This window comes from Larimichthys crocea, chromosome I (genome assembly GCF_000972845.2).
Source record: "Larimichthys crocea isolate SSNF chromosome I, L_crocea_2.0, whole genome shotgun sequence".
NCBI classification, from domain to species: Eukaryota; Metazoa; Chordata; class Actinopteri; family Sciaenidae; genus Larimichthys; species Larimichthys crocea.
Genome location: NC_040011.1, coordinates 43,372,453 through 43,390,493, shown reverse-complemented (window position 1 = coordinate 43,390,493; position 18,041 = coordinate 43,372,453). Strand labels below are relative to the sequence as shown.

The window sequence follows — 18,041 nt, the reverse complement described above, 5'->3', positions numbered from 1 at the left end:
CAGGCAGTCTGCCCATGCAAATTTACTGTCATATGAATCACAGTTGAACGAAAAATGCTCAGCAAGGGATATGCAATTCATACGATTTGTAATTAAAGCAACATTATGTAACTTCTGCCAATTTGTGGCCACAACTGACTGAGATAATCCTAACTGCAAAATTACTGTCAAACTTCAAGCAACGTCTGCAAGTTGACTGTCATTACTGTGCATTATACAACAATGCACAAGTGTTAAGATTAGCTGCATTAGCGGATATACATCAAGCCAAGACTGTAGCAGTAAAAGCTTTCAGTTTATTGAATTAAAGCATGTTTTTTTTTTTTATTACTTTGTTAATTCATCATTTCTTAAAAAGTGACATTGTGTTATTTCTTCTTAAAGGATGCAATAAGCTGCAGATTACCTCTGTGTATGTGCACAGTGTACAAGCAAAGCAGATTTGTTGTTGTCATCAGTGTCGACAGTGGTCGAGCCAGTTATGCGGTGTTCCACTCAGTTTACATTACCTGCCGGTGTCAGCCAATCCAGTGATGTTAAGTTTGAAATGGTTTCACTTTAGTGAGGTTTATGTGATGAATATATAAAACACATACATATACTATAATGTATTTCTTTTATATCCCAATAAACTTTAAAAACATGTTGTATTTATGTGAAACCAACTCCTCCTTAATGAAACTGAATCAAAGTCCAAAAGTTAAAAAAGTTTCCTCGACTTATTAGCCTTCAAACTTATGAAACCAGGTTTGTGTGTATGTGCATAAGTGGGCTTGTGTGTGGCTGTGTGCGGGTCACGATGACGACGATGATGAAAAAATGATGTTGTGATGTTGAGCGGAGGCTACATCTGTTCTCTGTGTTGCAGGGGCGTAGCTAGGAATCCTGATCCCCCCCCCTCGAGAGGAGGATATCACTCTGGATACCCTCTTTTTTTCTCTCTTTACTCTCACTGATATAATCCTAATGGATACTTTTAGAAGAAAAACTGTTTGTCTGTTTGTTCGTTTGTTTGTTTGTTGTTTTTAATTTAGAGCAGAGCAAGAAGGATGAAGTTGCACAGATAAGAACACTAGATGGCAGCATTTATACTTTTTTTTTCAGAGGAGGAATTCATTCAGATTATTTGTTTTTATATTGTAGAGTACAGCCACTTTATTCAAACAGACCTTTTTTCCACACATGACATAACAGAAAAACTACAGGAGTGATTAAAAATAACATTACTCTATTTAGTGTTGTCACTCCCGGGGCGCTGTTACCGTGTACGCCAGCTCTCTATCATGGCTTACACGTTCTGTGATCTTCCTGTTTTGATGTCAAGTCTGCTACTAAAAAAGTCCTATGTATATATTCAGGCTATGTACAGTATATATACACACAGATGCAACAGTCTGTGACGAGATAAGAAGCATTGTATCGCTCCTAATCAGCCATCAGCGTGTTTGCATGGGTGAACGTGACAAGTATTAGTGCTTTAAATGCAAATACAAATTTGATGAGCCACATTCACATATTACTGTGCCAATAAAATATATACTTTCCACTTTTGCTCCCATTTTTCATGAGCTGAAGTTCTCAGACTTCTTCTGTCCATAATTAGGCACTTAAAGGTTTTCTATGTAACATTCAGAAAACCTGTTAATGACACCTTTGGCTGTTCAGTGAACTGCAACATCCTGGGCACTGGCCAAAAGTGACAAAAACAAAACTGAATACTGGGAAAAGAATTACAGATTACAAAATTACAAAAAAAAAATCTATGTCCTGATGTTTTATATGAACCATTGGCTCCACGACTGGCTCCAACACCATGAAGCAAAACAGATCAAACATATTACAAAGGTTGTGATGTCTCTGGTTTTGCGTTGCGCAAAGATGTTTAATCAGCATCTTGGTATGTCACACCTGTCAGGTGGGTAGATTATCTTATCTTATCTTGGAGGTGTTCTGGATTTTGACACATTTGTCAACAGAAATTTAAGTAGAATTCATCTTTTATCTACACTGAAGTCTTTAATCGTTTATGTCAACTCATGTGATAATGGGAACAAAAACTAAAGTGTTGCCTTTCTATCTTGTATCTCAAGGTGCATGCGCTGGTTTATTTTCTAGAGATCTACTTCAAAGCAACCAGTTCGAAGCTTTGACCCACATCAACTGCTTAAAAGGTCCAGAAGTAGAAATAAACAACAAACAACATTATTTTTTTCTTTTTAATATCCAATATTCTAAAGACAGGACAGAGGACACACTCTGATTGTTGATGTAGGTTAAACTCAAATTGCAACTGGGAAATATGGGCTGGTTTTGGGCGCCTCCCTTCAGTGTAACAAAAAGGTTTCACTAAAGTTTCAGGGTTACTGACAGACTCCAGGCATTTCAAGCACGATTCCCTGCCCACACATCCTGTTTGACTTGATGAGTGCATGCTTTTGGGCTGATGGTGGTGAGAACTGATGTCACTGATGTGTCAGAAGAAACTGCTCCAAAATGAGGTGAGTTAATCAGTATCTGAAAGATTGTTGTGCAAACAGCCACTAGACCTGTTTTGCACAGGTTTCAGTTATTGCATTGAAAATAGCCGATGGATGTTTGACTTTATGGAGTTACACGTACAAACAATAGCAAAAGAATGTAATTCTGCTTGACTGATTCCATTTGTGCTTAGTTCTGTGGAAATAACAGCCACACATGTCATTCCAGTTTGGCCATTCCTGTCTTCATGTCAGTGGGCGTTTCCCTTGTGTGCACACACCTGTCTGTGTTCTCTAAGCAAAGCAGCTCTTTGGAACGTGTCATCATTGTTCACACACATCTCCAAGATCCACAGCAGTGTCTGTGACTGATCACCGTACTGACTTTCTATTTGACAATGTGGCTGTCGTGCTACTAGTGTGGACCACCAGCTTTGCTCATCAAATTTGATTCAGTGAGCGAGGGAGCCATCAGTTAAAACAGGTAAGCAAAAATAAACAGCTGACTCTTGATTTATATTTCAAGTGTGTAAATAACCTGTAATCTTCACTGTAATTATTAATATTGTACACATTGTTCCCCCAAAAAGTTGGAAGTCATTTAATTAAAGACAACTTATCAAATTTCATTGATTTTGGAAAACTTTATGCCCATTTCTGAATTTGATGCCAGCAACATGTTGGGAAGGGAATGGTTACGTGTACTGCTCTGTTCATCACCTCTTCTTTTAACGACACTCTGTAAAAGTTGTGAAATGCTAAAAGAACACAATTTATGAGGTTTAATAGCAACAAATTAGTAACATGATTTGGAATAAAAAGAACATCCGAGAGAGACTTAGTGAAGTAAAGATTGGGAGGCAGGGTTCAGGAGGTGAAAGACTGCACTGGCAAATAGTGCAAAAACTTAAGAATAATGTTTCTCAATGTTAAATAGAAGAATCCGTGGATTTTATTGTCTCCAGTACAAAATATCATGTGAACTCTCAGGACCATCCTGACCCTTGCACACATTTAAAAGCATCTGTGATGTTACATTAGAGCACATGGCATAACCTGCTCATTTGTGAAGGCACCATTAATGCTAAACCACATTAACAGGCTTCGGAGAAACACATGCTGGCAAGTTGACAGCATATTTTTCAATAACTACCTTGTTTGTTTCAGCTAGACGATGCCAAACCACATTCTGTACATATTCAAATATCTCTGTTGGCTCTGCAGTAAAAGAGCTCGGGTACTAAACTAGTCTACCTGCAGAACAGAGTGGTAAACATGATACTACGCAACTTTTTTCAAGTTCATAGTTGTCTTTATCAAACTTGTCTTCAAGTTTCAATGTTTTGCACATCATCAAATTTAGTTTCTTTTTACATTTAACAACTTTTTGGAAACAGCATTGTTGTACTTTATCTTTTTCTTTATCATGTTGTGGACGCATGTTGAAAATAATGTGATACAAGCAAAATCTTCAGAACAGCTACAGCCACTTTCCTTTCTGCCTCAAAACCCCTCGCAACTTTGGAGCTGTTATTTGTTGAACTCTGGGTCGGTTTCATGATGCATTTAATGCATTTTGATATAAAAGCAAGTCTTCTTACACAGATTTAGGATTTGTCTATACTAACAAACTTGTTGTGTATTTGCAGTTGAATGGCGCAGTTCCATTGTCGCTGGCGCAATGTGTTCATCTGCTTGTGCAGCCCGTGCATCTGCGTGGCCATTCTGTTGTGCTACGTTATGATCATGGTATGTATGTCTATGAACAGCACATCGACATCAGGGATTCCCAAGTCGACACCAGGGATTCTCACGTCGACACCAGGGATCCACAGCCTCAACAACGTTCACTTTGTGGCCTCAGGAACTTTGAGGAACAAGAGCTATGCACCCATTGCTGAAACTTTCTGGGATCTCGAAATGAACAAGAGGGGCTTTTGGAATAAGCTCCAGCATGCTGTCGACGTCCAGTTCAACCCCATTCTGCACCTCAACAACACCAAGAGGAAATCTGTAAATATGGAGTCCTTGCTGAAGCAAAGTTTCTCTGAAGTTGCTGACTCAGACAGCGGGAGAAAACATTTTGCAGTGCTATCAGAGCCGATGCAAGAATTTGTGAGGTACATGCAAAGGAGGGACTATCCATCCATCATCCAGCCAGATGGTGTTTGTGGTGCTGGTGCAAAGGATGAGAAGGAGCCCCCTCTGCTTCTCCTGGCCATCAAGACAACAGAGCTAAATTTTAAGAACCGGCAGGCCATTCGGCAAACCTGGGGGCAGGCGGGATGGCAAGCAGGGCATGAGATGAACAGTAGTGGAGGATATATCCGCAGGGTCTTCCTGCTAGGCAAAGAAGACCCGGAGACACTCAGTGTGGATGTATCTCCGTTACTGAGGATGGAAAGTAAACATTACGGAGACATTCTGCAGTGGGACTTCCATGACACGTTCTTCAACCTCACCTTGAAAGACGTGTTGTTCTGGAACTGGTTCTCAAGCCACTGCAACAAGACTCTCTTTGTCTTTAAGGGGGACGATGACGTCTTCGTCAACACCCCGAAAATGATAACCTACCTCCAGAATGAGCTAAATAAGCCACATGCGCACAAGACTATGAAAGACTTCATGATTGGAAATGTCATAGCTCTATCCATACCGGACCGATGGGATCAATCCAAGTACTTCATCCCAGATTCCTTCTACAGTGGCCTCTATCCTTCATATGGAGGCGGAGGAGGGGTGGTGTACTCAAGCCTGTTGACCAGACGTCTACACCTCACGTCTAAAATGATCCACCTGTACCCCATCGATGACGTCTACGTAGGGATGTGTATGGAACGGCTTAACACTTACCCCATCCACCACCCGGCATTTCTCACGTTTGACTTTCCTAAGGAGGAAGGAAATGAGCTGTGTTCATATCACACAATCCTACTGGTCCACAAACGAAGCCCCCAACAGCTAGTTAGACTGTGGGCCGACTTGAAAAAGACACAGCGAAAGTGTTGGGATGTGCCCCTGAGGCACGACAACGAGAAAAAACTGTAAGGCTGTAAAGTTTGTCTATTGAAGAGTTTTTCTTTCAGAGTTATAAGGAGATGAAACTGGGTTAGTTTGTGTTATTTACTTCAAGTATCCATCAACATGCCAACGCCTACATTACTACAACATGGCAACGCTATGATGCTATGCAGGCAGTCTGCCCATGCAAGTTTACTGTCATATGAAACACAGTTGAACGAAAAATGCTCAGCGAGGGATATGCAATTCATACGATTTGTAATTACAGCAATTGCAAAATTACTGTCAAACTTCAAGCAACGTCTGCAAGTTGACTGTCATTACTGTGCATTATACAACAATGCACAAGTGTTAAGATTAGCTGCATTAGCGGATATACATCAAGCCAAGACTGTAGCAGTAAAAGCTTTCAGTTTGAATTAAAGAATGTTTTTTTTTATTACTTTGTTAATTCATAATTTCTTAAAAAGGGACATTGTGTTATTTCTTCTTTAAGGATGCAATAAGCTGCAGATTACCTCTGTGTATGTGCACAGTGTACAAGCAAAGCACATTTGTTGGTGTCATCACTGTCGACAGTGGTCGAGCCAGTTATGCGGTGTTCCACTCAGTTTACATTACCTGCTGGTGTCAGCCAATCCAGTGATGTTAAGTTTGAAATGGTTTCACTTTAGTGAGGTTTATGTGATGAATATATAAAACACACACATATACTATAATGTATTTCTTTTATATCCCAATAAACTTTAAAAACATGTTGTATTTATGTGAAACCAACTCCTCCTTAATGAAACTGAATCAAAGTCCAACTTTGACTTATTAGCCTTCAAACATATGAAACCATTTGTAATTTTTCAAAACAATTTAAGCATCCACTTTAGTTAAAATAAGCAAAGTATAACTTTCCAATTCCAAAAAAAGCTTTAATGCTAAGTCATTGCAAAATTAGGTCATAGCATTATGAGCGTCTTTAAACAAACGAAACCACTCAGGAATTTGTCACTGTCGTATCTGAAGCATGTTAACTCACTCGGAGAGTCCTCTCTCACTTCCTGGCACAAAAGGTGTCAAGAATTACATTGCCGTAGAACTGGTTCCACCTGCAGAAGAAATATGATCTATTTTTTTTATATCCATGCTTGTTATTTTCTTCTGCTCAAAGAGTGTCATGAAGTCAAAAAACAACTCCATTAAACAAAATAAAATGACCAAAATGACCAGACTGTGAGCGGCCTTCATTTGAAAATCAACACAATACAGTTAGCACCACAGGAGGTTGTGCTTATTGTAGAATATCCCTCAGAGGACAGGTTAAACAGGAAAGGTGTTTAAATCCTCACCACACCCTGACCTTTCCAACTGCCATCCTAAATCACAAAATAAAATCAATCATGACAAATCGTTTTTTATTTATTAAAACAAGACAACAAAGAATTTCTTGAATTATGTATTTGAGTGATGTATTTTGTCTAAAGGGAATGGATATAGACAGCCTGTGAATGTACATTACGTCCCGTAATGTAGTGCGGCACGCTTGAGTTTGTGATCGATTATCCGTAAGACACTGAAAATACAGAGGGAATTTATGTTGTTTACTGTATTTTCATGCAATGTCAGTCAAACTTCAGCATTACTTGATTATATCAATTTAACAGGCAAGACTTAATTTTGCTCCATTAAGTTGAAGTCCAGTCAATGAGTCAAGCCGTCTGCAGAGAGAGCTGTATGCTGCAGCAGCTCTCTCTGTCTCTCTCGACTGTCTTTGTCCTCGGCTCTGCCACTAGGAACCATTTTTTGTCCTTTCCTCTTTGTCATCATCTTCTTCCTCACTGCCCTTCTCCTCAACGTCCTCCTCGTCCTCACTCTCGCTGTACTGGTAGTTAGAGCGGTTGGTGTTTACAAAGAGGTCACTCTCGTCATCCTCTGAGTCGCTAGTTTCTTCGTCCTCGTCTTTCCCTTCCGTCCCATCTTCCTTTTCCTGCTGTTTGTCCGTCTTGTCCTGCTCAGACGGCTCCTCCATGAACCCCTCAGGCCTGTCAAGGGAAAAAAAACTCTCAATTACACCAGACAAAATAATGCTCGATGTGTGTGTGTGTCCCTAGATGAACTCACACTCACCAGTGTTGTTGTTTTTGCAGGTGCTGAATGTGATCTTTGTAGAGAATGAAGTTGATCTCCGCCTTCACCTTCTCGCCTTCCTCAATGGGATCCACGATCACATAGTCACCTTGACGATCAGAAAGATGATTTTAAATGTGAAAAAGGCAAAACAAAAAGTTTATTGTCGTCACAGCACTGACTGATATTGGCTTCTAAAGATATCATTAAAAAAAAAACACTAATGCCAAACTCTGCTGCAGACCAGCTCAACAGAGAGTAAAAATCCTACGTGTAGGAGTAGTAGTAGCAAATGCAAGCATCATAAAGTGTGGAAAATATGCTAAATTAGACAATTAATCATATTTTTAGATTTAAAAATAAACCCCAGTTTTCCACCTGCATACATCACTACAGAGAACATTTCAGTGTGTGCAAAACTAAGTCTGATATCCACAAACTTCCACTAGTAAAAGTGTAATATTAAACACTAAAATGACATTTCTCTGTGAAATTATGACACTTGTTTTCCAAAAAGTGGCAGCAGAGATGAAGACTCGTGAGTAAATGCGGGCGTGACCAGTGCGGGCTTAAAAAGGGAAGCAGAGGCTGTTTTCCGGGACAGAGTTCACCGTAGTGTAAGTATGGAGGACTGGGCAGGTAACGGTGACTTTTTCCACATATACATTCATCATATAAAATCATCAACAGCGGGACCTGCTCAACTCTTACTAGCCAAAAAAGAGGCTGCGTTTCCCAGGGTAAGTGAGCCATGAAGTCCGTTGGGAGGACTGACCGGTTCACGGAGACTTTAAGCTTAAAGTCTATCTCAAAAGTTGCCAAAACAGTTGGAGGGAGGTTTCTTTTACCAAGGTCTACAGAGGACTCTCCAGTGTTTTGAATTTGCACTGCATTGTCAATTTTTAACCACTAGAGAGCGCTGTTAAAAGCAGAGCTACATATTGTACCTGTTGGTGTTGGCATGTTTGTTGATGCTATAATACTCTATCATGAAGTTACCTCTCTTGATCCAGAGGTTCTTGCGGAACTTGGTCGGCATGCTGACCAGGAAAGTCTCACCCTGGGCCGTGACAGCTTCATGGAGGTTGTTACCACGGCTACCGATAACCTGTAAGGATGGAGACCAGGCATACGGTGTTAAATAAAAGGTGCAACGCTCATCTATTCAAGACATTATCCATTCCGGCTCTCTCACATACATATACTCTCACTCTTATATACAAATATTCTTACTATTATATACATATATTCTTACTCTTATATACAAACATTCTTACTCTTATATACATATATTCTCACTCTTATATACATATATTCTCACTCTCATATATATATTCTCACTCTCATATACATATATTCTCACTCTCATATACATATATTCTCACTCTTATATACATATATTCTTACTCTCATATACATATATTCTTACTCTTATATACATATATTCTTACTCTTATATTCTCACTCTCATATAAATTCTCACTCTCTCATATATTTTCCATAGACTATTCTCTTATAGACATATAGTCGTTACGATTATATACATAATTCTCACTCAGATATAATATACTATTCTCTATATACATGATTCTCACGCTTATATACATATATTCTCACTCATATACATATATTCTCACTCAGAGCATATATGCTCACCTCATATACAATATTCTTACTCTTATTACATATATTCTCAATCTATACATATAGTCTCACTCTTTATACATATCTTCACTCTATATACATATATTCTCACTCTTATATACTACATTCCTCCTTTCATTCACATACAGATATGAAGAATATAGGTAATGGGTGAAAGGAAGACTAGATGTATAAGATTGAGAATATGTATGTTTAAAAGGCGACCTAGATGTATAGGAGGAAGAATGATTAGATGGGCGCGAGAGCCGATATGTGGATGTTACGAAGAGTAGAGTATGTCTATGTACCAGGAGAATATATGTATATAGATCCGGCTGGTGTGTTGTGGACTCTGATGTGTGATAGTATGAGAGTGCGCGTGAGGTATAGGTGTAGAAAGGAGACGATATGGAAGCTAAGAAAAAGGAGAGAAAAATTTAACGGAGACATAATATCAATATATATCGGAATAGACGAATCGTGCAAAATGCACGTGTTTCCACGGCCCCTCCACGTCACCTATAGGGAGACCTCATGCTTGGGTCTCCCCTTGGGAGGCCACAAAGTCGCCCAGCGCCTCCGTGACAACGTGTTTTTGCGTTTGGTGGCCGGTGAACATTTGGAACAGGACTTCAGTTTCGGCTCAGCTGAGGAAGAAGATCAAAACAAAACAGCCATCCGATTTCTCCTTAATAGCTAAAAACATGATTTAGCTCAGTTAGCTCAGTCTGGCCTCTCTCCAAAGTCTTTATTAGACGCGGGCTGGCAGCAGCAGGTGACGTGCTCACCTTGGAAAGACAGGTAAGAGTAAACGTTCCTCCTCGGAGGCAGGACGAGCTTCTTCACAAAGCTTGGAGACACGATTCGGAGACAGACACGCTGGTGTTTGTTTAGCAGTGAAGCCACATGCGTCCCTGTTTTTTCCTGCAACAACCGAAACGTTCACTTCCGCTGTCACGTGGTCAGAACCTTTCAAAATAAAAGTATGCTTTTATTTTCGGCTCATTTGTTTTTTGGTTCATTTGGTGTTGGACAAAGCTCACAATGTGAGGTTGGTTTTGGATTTATACAGCAGAGATGAATATTTTTGTAATTTTTTTGGGGATCGTCCTTCAGCACATGTGATTTAAATTAAATATGATTAGGAGGTTTAAAGAACGTGAGCTTTAGTAGGAGTGTTTTTTTGAATTTATTATTATTTGGTCCTCATTCAAAGAATCTGCAACCAGGTACCAAAAGTGACCATTGTTTTAGGTTGATAGAAAATTGTTCCAATAACTTTAAAACCTTAAAAACATCTGTAGACATTTTTTAAAAAAACAACTTAGACACAAGGTGCCTGGAACATTTCACTGCTGAGTTTTTATGTCCTGATCACGCCCTGTCACTTTTATCTCTGGTGGCTTATCACTGTACAGGTCTTATCTGCTTAAATTATGCGTTTTACCCTATAGGTCTTAATTTTAACTTCCTTATTTGTTTCGTTGGTTGTAGTTTATTCCTTTTTTTTTTTTTTTTTACTTTTCTTCTAATCTCTAGTTTTTTCAGGCAACGGCGCTTGGTGGTCTAGGTCTGGGCTGTTTTTTTTACTCAGTCGCGTGAAGCACGTTGGGCTACTAAATAAAGACGGCCAAGGGGCTGAGAGACTTTTGTACAATATCTTTTAGTTACTATTGGCTGATGTGGTATATTTTAGGATGTTAAGTTTGGTCTTTAGATTTTTTATTGCATAGGTTGGTCCCTATCGTCACTGTGTGTAATGCTGCGCTGCTGCACTGTAATTTCCCAGCTTGGGATAAAGAAAAAAGTCGACAGCTATATATCTATCTATCTATCTATCTATCTATCGACTATCTTCTATCTATCTATCTATCTATCTATCTATCTATCTATCTATCTAGCTAAGCTAATCTATATATTTTCTATATATCTATCTAGCTATCGATCTATTTACAAGGCCACTGCGACATTTCTCCTTTCTTACGTTGGCACTAAAGTCAACACTGGCCAATTTGCGGTATATACTTTGGTACAATATCTTTTATGTACGATGCGATTTTTGATATTTTATGATGTATAGTTTTTTGTTCTTTATATTTTTTATTCTTATGTTTCTATCGTCACTGTGTGGAATGCTGCTGCTGCACTGTAAATTTTTCCCGCTTTGGGAATCTAGCTACGCTCAGCATTGACAATAAGTTGTGATGGAGTGTGAAACAGCTTCAGTCATCTCATCTAATAAGAATAATTTTTATTATGTATAGTTGTGTTCTTTATATTTTATTCTTATGTTGCTATTATGCTTAGACATATCTATCTATCTATCTATCTATCTATCTATCTATCTATCTATCTATCTATTCTATCTATCTATCTATCTATCTATCTATCTATCTATCTATCTTATGCTATCTATCTGTTACAGCACTGCACATTTCTCCTTTCTTGTCTTGCACTAAGTCAACACTGCCAATTTGCTGTATATACTTCTGTACAATATATTTTATTTACTATTGCTATTTTGATTCTTATGTTAGTTTTAATCTTAAGTTGTCTATCATCACTGTGTGTAATGTTGCTGCTCGCACTGTATTTGAATCTGTATGAAAGGTGCTATGAGAATGTAAAAATAAATTAAATAATAATAAGTATATATATTTTTTAATTCTCACAAATTATAATTGTGAGTTATAATGACAGACATTAGGTGCACCCCCTGCAGTCCCTCTCTCTCTCTCGTGACCCCTGGTCAGGCCTCTGTCTCAGTGACAGGAAACTGTCGGTGGGTGGCGCTGTTGAACATTTCTGTGTCTCCCCGGAGAGGAAGGAGGATGAGGAAGTGGCAGCAGCAGCAAGCAGTTGTTGTGGAGGAGGCGTAAAAGCAGCAGCAGCAGCAGCTGTCAGGTTTGAAACTAGCTCTGCAGCTGGATCATAGGAGTGTTTGACAATGCGAGGGAAACTGCTGGGCACAGTGTGTGGGCTGTTCAGGAGAGAAGCCAGCAGGATCCACAGAGGAGGAGGGTGAGTGAGGAAGAGGAGGCTAACTCTCCTTAGCATCATCTGAACCAGCGGGTCGGCCGTTACTGTGTGTGTGGTGTGTGTGTGTGTGTGTGGTGTGTGTTGTGTGTGTGTGTGTGTTAGCCTGGTTTATGTGCCCACAGATAAAAACTGGTTGCGCTATTGTGCTGGTGTGTGTGTTGTGTGGTGTGTTGGGGGAGGGGGTCTAACCTGCCAGACCCACCCAAAACAAGCCACCATCCCGGACATGAAGCTCAGCCACTGAGCCGGAGCTCCTGGAGCGCCTGGAGCTGATACTGATAGTCTGTGTGTCTGTTTCTGTGTAATCCTGTGAATATTAATGTTTTTATTTTAGTCTGACTTCATCTTGTGCTTGATGAGATGACTGAAGGCTGTTTCACATCCATCACAACTTTATTACAATGCTGCCATGTGTACAGGACATAGAAGAGAAGAAAGAAAAGAAAGAAGAAAGAGATAGAATAGATAGATAGATGATAATAGATAGATAGATTTTATTCCAAGCTGGGAAATTCAAGTGCCAGCAGCAGCATTACACACAGTGAGCGATAGACAACTAAGAATAAAACATTATAAAGAACAACTATAAATATAAAAAACAATAAATGACAATAGTAAATAAAATATTTGACAGAAGTATTACACACAAATTGGCAGTGTTGACTTTAGTGCAAAGTAATAAAGGAGAAATGTGCAGCTGTTATTGGCAGGAAAGATTTCCGGTGTTGTCCAGAGAGCTGACATGTGCAAACGACAATATATAAAATATATGAAAGATATTTATCAAGGTAAAAGAGATCTAGGAAAATACGGCAGATCATAAAAAAAAGATATAACAGTATATAAATATGGCAAATGATAGAATGAATGAGCGCATAAAACAGCGAGATCTATCAAAAAATATATGTTATGTCGACCACTGGAGCCTGACGGATTACTCCAGGAGTTCATGACAGTGGTGTAAACGCTCGACAGCCGTGTTTAAATATTAGATTTTGTGGCCCGCTCGCTGTTAAAATAGTGTTTTTATTGCATGTAAGCAGGAGTTCCAGCAGGTTCTCGTGGATCGTGGCTGCTGCTGTGGTCCTGCACGACCGTCCACTACACATATTATTGCTACACATGTCTCCGTTACAGTTTATAGTTAGTTAATACTTGCTGCTTCTCTCTCTATCTTTAACTCAACGGTCGCGGTGGATGACCGCCACCGATGAGTTTGGGTACCCGAGGTTTCTGACTGTTTTAAAAGGATGTTTTTTCTTCGCCACCGTCCGTGGTGCTCGCTCATGATGGAACTGTTGCGTCTCTGTAATAATATTATAAAGAGTACAGGCTAGACCTGCTCGTATGGAAAGTGTCATGAGATTCCATCCATCCGGTTTCTGATCGAGGAGACAGAGGTTTGAAACATCTTCAAAGTTTAAACAATTTAACTGTAATCAAGCACATATGAGCAAAGGAGGAATTAGACAGCGTCGAACACCGGCTGTGACAGTCACTGTGAGAGAGAGCAACAGACTTATTTCACTGCAGACGTTTTGACTAGCACAAAAAAACACAGACGTAATCAATACTGCTTAATTATCGGTCTGTTCCTTGGTATTGTGCACGAGGATCTTAACTGGGACACACATAAACCATTGTTAATGTAATAGTAATATTAGCTGCACCTGAGCTCCCAAATATCGCCAGGAGAAATCTCCTCTGACATTCTCTTCTCTATTAATTCCAAACTCATTGATAACTCTGTGTTATCTAACTATTCTGTTTCACATACTGTATCACTTTAGCTGCTCGTGTGGACCGACACCGAACCAAACCGCATTAGTCAGTCAGTCTGTGGTCATTGTCAACGCGGCTGTAAACACCGTCTGCTTCAGCTTCAGCTCAGCTTAACACCTTTCTTATATTATTTAGTATATCAAAGTTTGAGCGCAGTGTTATGTCGTGTGATTCTTTTGGCACTGTTCACATATTTCTATACAAACAAGCAAAGAAGTTCAAACTAAACATATCATAATTTTGTCATAAACGAACACAAAGATGATTTTGATGTCAGTTGCAGCTCTAGAGTTAGATGTCAGTGGTATACAGTGTACCATCCATTTCTGTAACTGCTATATGTCATCAGGGTGAGATGGGGGCTGGTGTCTGCCGGACTTAGACGTTGCCAGACATCACAGGGCCATGGACATAAACCATTCCCATCCACTCTGCCAATTTAGAGTCACCAATTAGTGTCTTGGACTGGGGAAAGCCGACAGAAACGACGCAGACACAGGCGAACCGCAAACTAGTTGAGGTTCGACCAGGATCTGCAACCACTGCACCACCACGCCCCCTCAAAACACAGCTCAGTTAAACGTTATCGTCGCTTTTGCAGCCTAACATGACAGTCTGTTGCATCTTTCAGCTCATTGCTCGTTTGTTCACACAGGTCAAAATACTTCAGGAGCAGCACACAGGGGAGCATTATACAATAGAGGTAGGAGTCAGACTTTTAGGTATATTTTCTATTTTTCTTTAAAATATTATAAATTCAGGATCAAAGTTCCATTTCTAATTGTGACTTTTGTAATTTTGCAGTTTTGAAATCTGGTAGAGAGCGATTGAGGTAAGTCTGTCTCAGTTATGAGATAAAAACTTTTAATAACAAGGAGAACATTATTATCTGCTGCTTTTATAGATGTGTGTGTGTATGTAGCGTTTCTGCATCGTGATGGACTGTTTTTATAAGACGTATTGTCTAATTAAAAGCTGCATTGATGCTGCTTCCCAGGATACTTTTTACTGTCAGACTCCCTCAGATTTTCCCCGATAGCCATTCCTCTTGATGGATAGAAATGATGGGCGCACACCACTGCGCAGCAGTCAGGGGAGTAAACTCAATTACTGTCTGCTGGTCCAGACATTTCACTTTCATTGCTGGTGGCTTAAAAAAGAAATGTTGTTTGTTGCATTGTCAGGCTGAGAGTCCACAGCCCTGCCCGAGGTAAGAGGGTCCGGTGTGAATCTAAAACAAAATAATCATGAGTGTCCTCCCACAAAGAAACATTGAGCAGTTGTAACAAGTCTGTTTTGTTCTTTACTCTCAGGCCCAATCCAGTGAAGATGAGATCAAGAACCTCAAGGAGCACGCTACACGCATCTCAGACAAACAGATATGATCGACCAAGACGATCCAACTGGAGGTAAGACGCAGATTTAACTTCGTTAGATTAACAGTCCCCGTTAATTTCATTTTATTTTTAGACCGTGTTTTGCTTATTTTTAATTTGCTGCATTGTTTTTTCCTGTTTTTGTAATTTTTTCGTTCTGTGTCTTTTTTGTGTTTTTGTTTTTTTATTTTATTTTTTGGTGTGTGTTTTTTTCCATTTTGTTATTCTTCTGCTTTCAGTGAGACACAAGAGGAGAAGTTAAGGCTAGAAGAGGGGCTAGTAGAAATGCCGCCCAGCGTAGGCCGCCAGGTTGGCACGTGAAACGCAAACTGAAGGAGGTGAGGCGGCACTGAGCGCTCCCTTCTGCCAGTTTGACTTGTGCTTCTCTCTCTCTCTTTTTTAACCCACACTGCCCTCATGTCTTAGAGGGACACTTTCTCATTTACTGTCTCTCTTTGTCTCAATAACCTGTCCTTGTATCCAGGCAGGGATATTATTATATTAATTATCATGTCAAGCGCTTTAGTTTACCGACAAACACTTTTTAAATCATCCTTTGGACACTGTAAGTATTCAGTTACTTTACAGCAGAGAGGCAAAAGATGACACATTTATTTCACTCGGGCCGCTTCAGGTGAAATAATATCCAGTGGTGTGAGCCGAATAGAAAGCAGGCTAAAGTGCCAAAGACGTAAAACTGGCAGTGAAACCTTAGTACAAGTACAAGCAGTGAAATGAGATGAAGACAAGGCTGTGCTGCAAGTATCACATCAACTTCTGTCCTGTTGGTTTACATCACTCATAATAGAAATGTGGATATATATAATAATATTAAAGTGAGACTTTGTGTATTTCATATCTGTTTCAGGAGAGAAAATGTAATTCTTGGTGAAAATAGGACTCGTTCATTCTTTCCACTGCTTTCTCTGGTGTGGCTTTGTGATTTGCCCACACATGTTCTTGATAACAAACTGTTAAATGTGTTTTTTTTGTTGTTTTTTTATTTATCTGAATATAGTCTGTATTTAATTCGATCATGGGAAGACATGACTATCTTTTTTGCTGATCTATGGTTTTATTGTTAGCAGCTGTCGGCCCAGAGGAAACGTGGCAAAGCAGATGGCTCCAGCAGTGAAACCAGCAAAAAAAAGTGATGACTGAAGTCATTAGACAACAGGCTTGTTGTTCAGCTGAGGATGAGCTGTGGTCATGAGGTTCTGTATGAGGTTTTAGTAGACAGGAATGCTGGATGTATTCAAAAGGAGCTTTCATGTTTTTTTTTTTGAGCTCTCACCAAGAAGCATTGATTTAATGATGTTAAGCCACACAGTTACTCTGCAGTCAGGAGGCAGTGTGTGTAGGCGGCAGAACAGATATCATAGCACTAAAGATATCCAGTCTCAGCATTCAGTGCTTAATTAATTCACAGAGAGCGCGAGCTGCAAGCACACAAAGCTGAGCACTTACAGTTATTCCATATAACAGATCGCAGCTATGAATAACAGACTGTCCTATGGACGCAGTCCTGATCATTGAACTCGGATGGGTGCATTAAAATCACTTTAAATCAACAATTTGACACAAATATTGATATTTCTTCCAAGCAACCATGCACTAAGCATGATAATGTACAGCCGAGGCCGGTCATTATTGCAAAATAACCCTGACGGGGGTGATGCGGATCCTGATGTGAAGCAGAGGCTTGCTGTACATTATTCTTACTGTGTTAATCCAAATGTTAAGTACTAAAAATCTTCAGAAGGAGGTGTGATTCACGCCCACTGACTTCTCTTATTGTTGTGTTCCAGACAAACCTCTGGGAGATTTCGACGTCTACCTCCAGAATGTAAAAGCTCAATCTGAGGCTTCAGGAGTAACCGTAAGTGAACCCCCAGTCCTATTTCAACCACATATCAGGTGTGTATCACAGTTCTCTGATGTAAGAGTCGCCTCTTTGTTTCCAGGACTGCCGTCGACACGAACGTGGTGACTCCCAAACACAGAGTGCAGCTGGGACTTTCACCACCACGACCCGCTCCACTAACGACGACCGGGACCTCGTGATCTGGAGTGGGAAGACGCAGGAAGGTGAGAGTTGTGTGGAAAGCTCTCTGATGATGCGCAGGCGTTTTTTCTTTGTTATCATCCTAGTGAACTTCAAACACACAAAGTCGGAGCTCTTCTCTGCACCCCAAACCAGAGCGCCGGTCTCAGCCAAGATTATCTGTTTTTAGCGGCACGCAGAAAGAAAGAAGAGGGGATGAGGCTCCTCTGGAGTCCCATTAAATGTATAAATAACGAGGATGAAACAAGTCCAGCTAGACTATAACTATAACTTTTGTGGAATAAAGTTGTGGACATAGTTTCAATCCTTGTTCATTTTTCAAGTGAAGCCTACAGCTCTACATTAGGTCTATCCCACTCTGACCCCTGCTATCATGCAATTCTTCGTCCTATCCAAATATCAATGTTATGTCAGAAGTTTGGCAGCAAATTCTGCTGATCTTTGTCAGCTGGACTAGAGTTACAGGCTTATGAGGACTCAGCAAACATTTGGAAATGTATAAGTTCTCTTTTCAGATCA

The 18,041-nt window shown here is 39.9% G+C and overlaps 2 protein-coding genes across 2 annotated transcripts in view; one reads left to right on the top strand and one right to left on the bottom strand.

The window, feature by feature from the left end:
• The first annotated feature begins 2,723 nt into the window (after positions 1–2,723).
• On the top strand, positions 2,724–6,769 carry LOC104920611 (N-acetyllactosaminide beta-1,3-N-acetylglucosaminyltransferase 2). Its single transcript, XM_027280971.1, has 2 exons — positions 2,724–2,961; positions 4,127–6,769. Exon 2 carries the CDS (start codon positions 4,131–4,133, stop codon positions 5,523–5,525), a length of 1,395 nt encoding a protein of 464 aa, XP_027136772.1. The 5' UTR covers positions 2,724–2,961; positions 4,127–4,130; the 3' UTR covers positions 5,526–6,769.
• A 123-nt stretch (positions 6,770–6,892) lies between these two features.
• The window catches only part of eif1ad (eukaryotic translation initiation factor 1A domain containing), a 12,121-nt gene continuing 972 nt past the window's right edge, over positions 6,893–18,041 (bottom strand). Inside the window, exons 3-5 of the mRNA XM_027280976.1 lie at positions 8,616–8,724; positions 7,617–7,725; positions 6,893–7,531 (exon numbers count right to left, since the gene is read on the bottom strand). Of these exons, the coding sequence (XP_027136777.1) occupies positions 7,279–7,531; positions 7,617–7,725; positions 8,616–8,724 (471 nt within the window). The 3' untranslated portion in view covers positions 6,893–7,278. The remainder of the gene's footprint in view (positions 7,532–7,616; positions 7,726–8,615; positions 8,725–18,041) is intronic.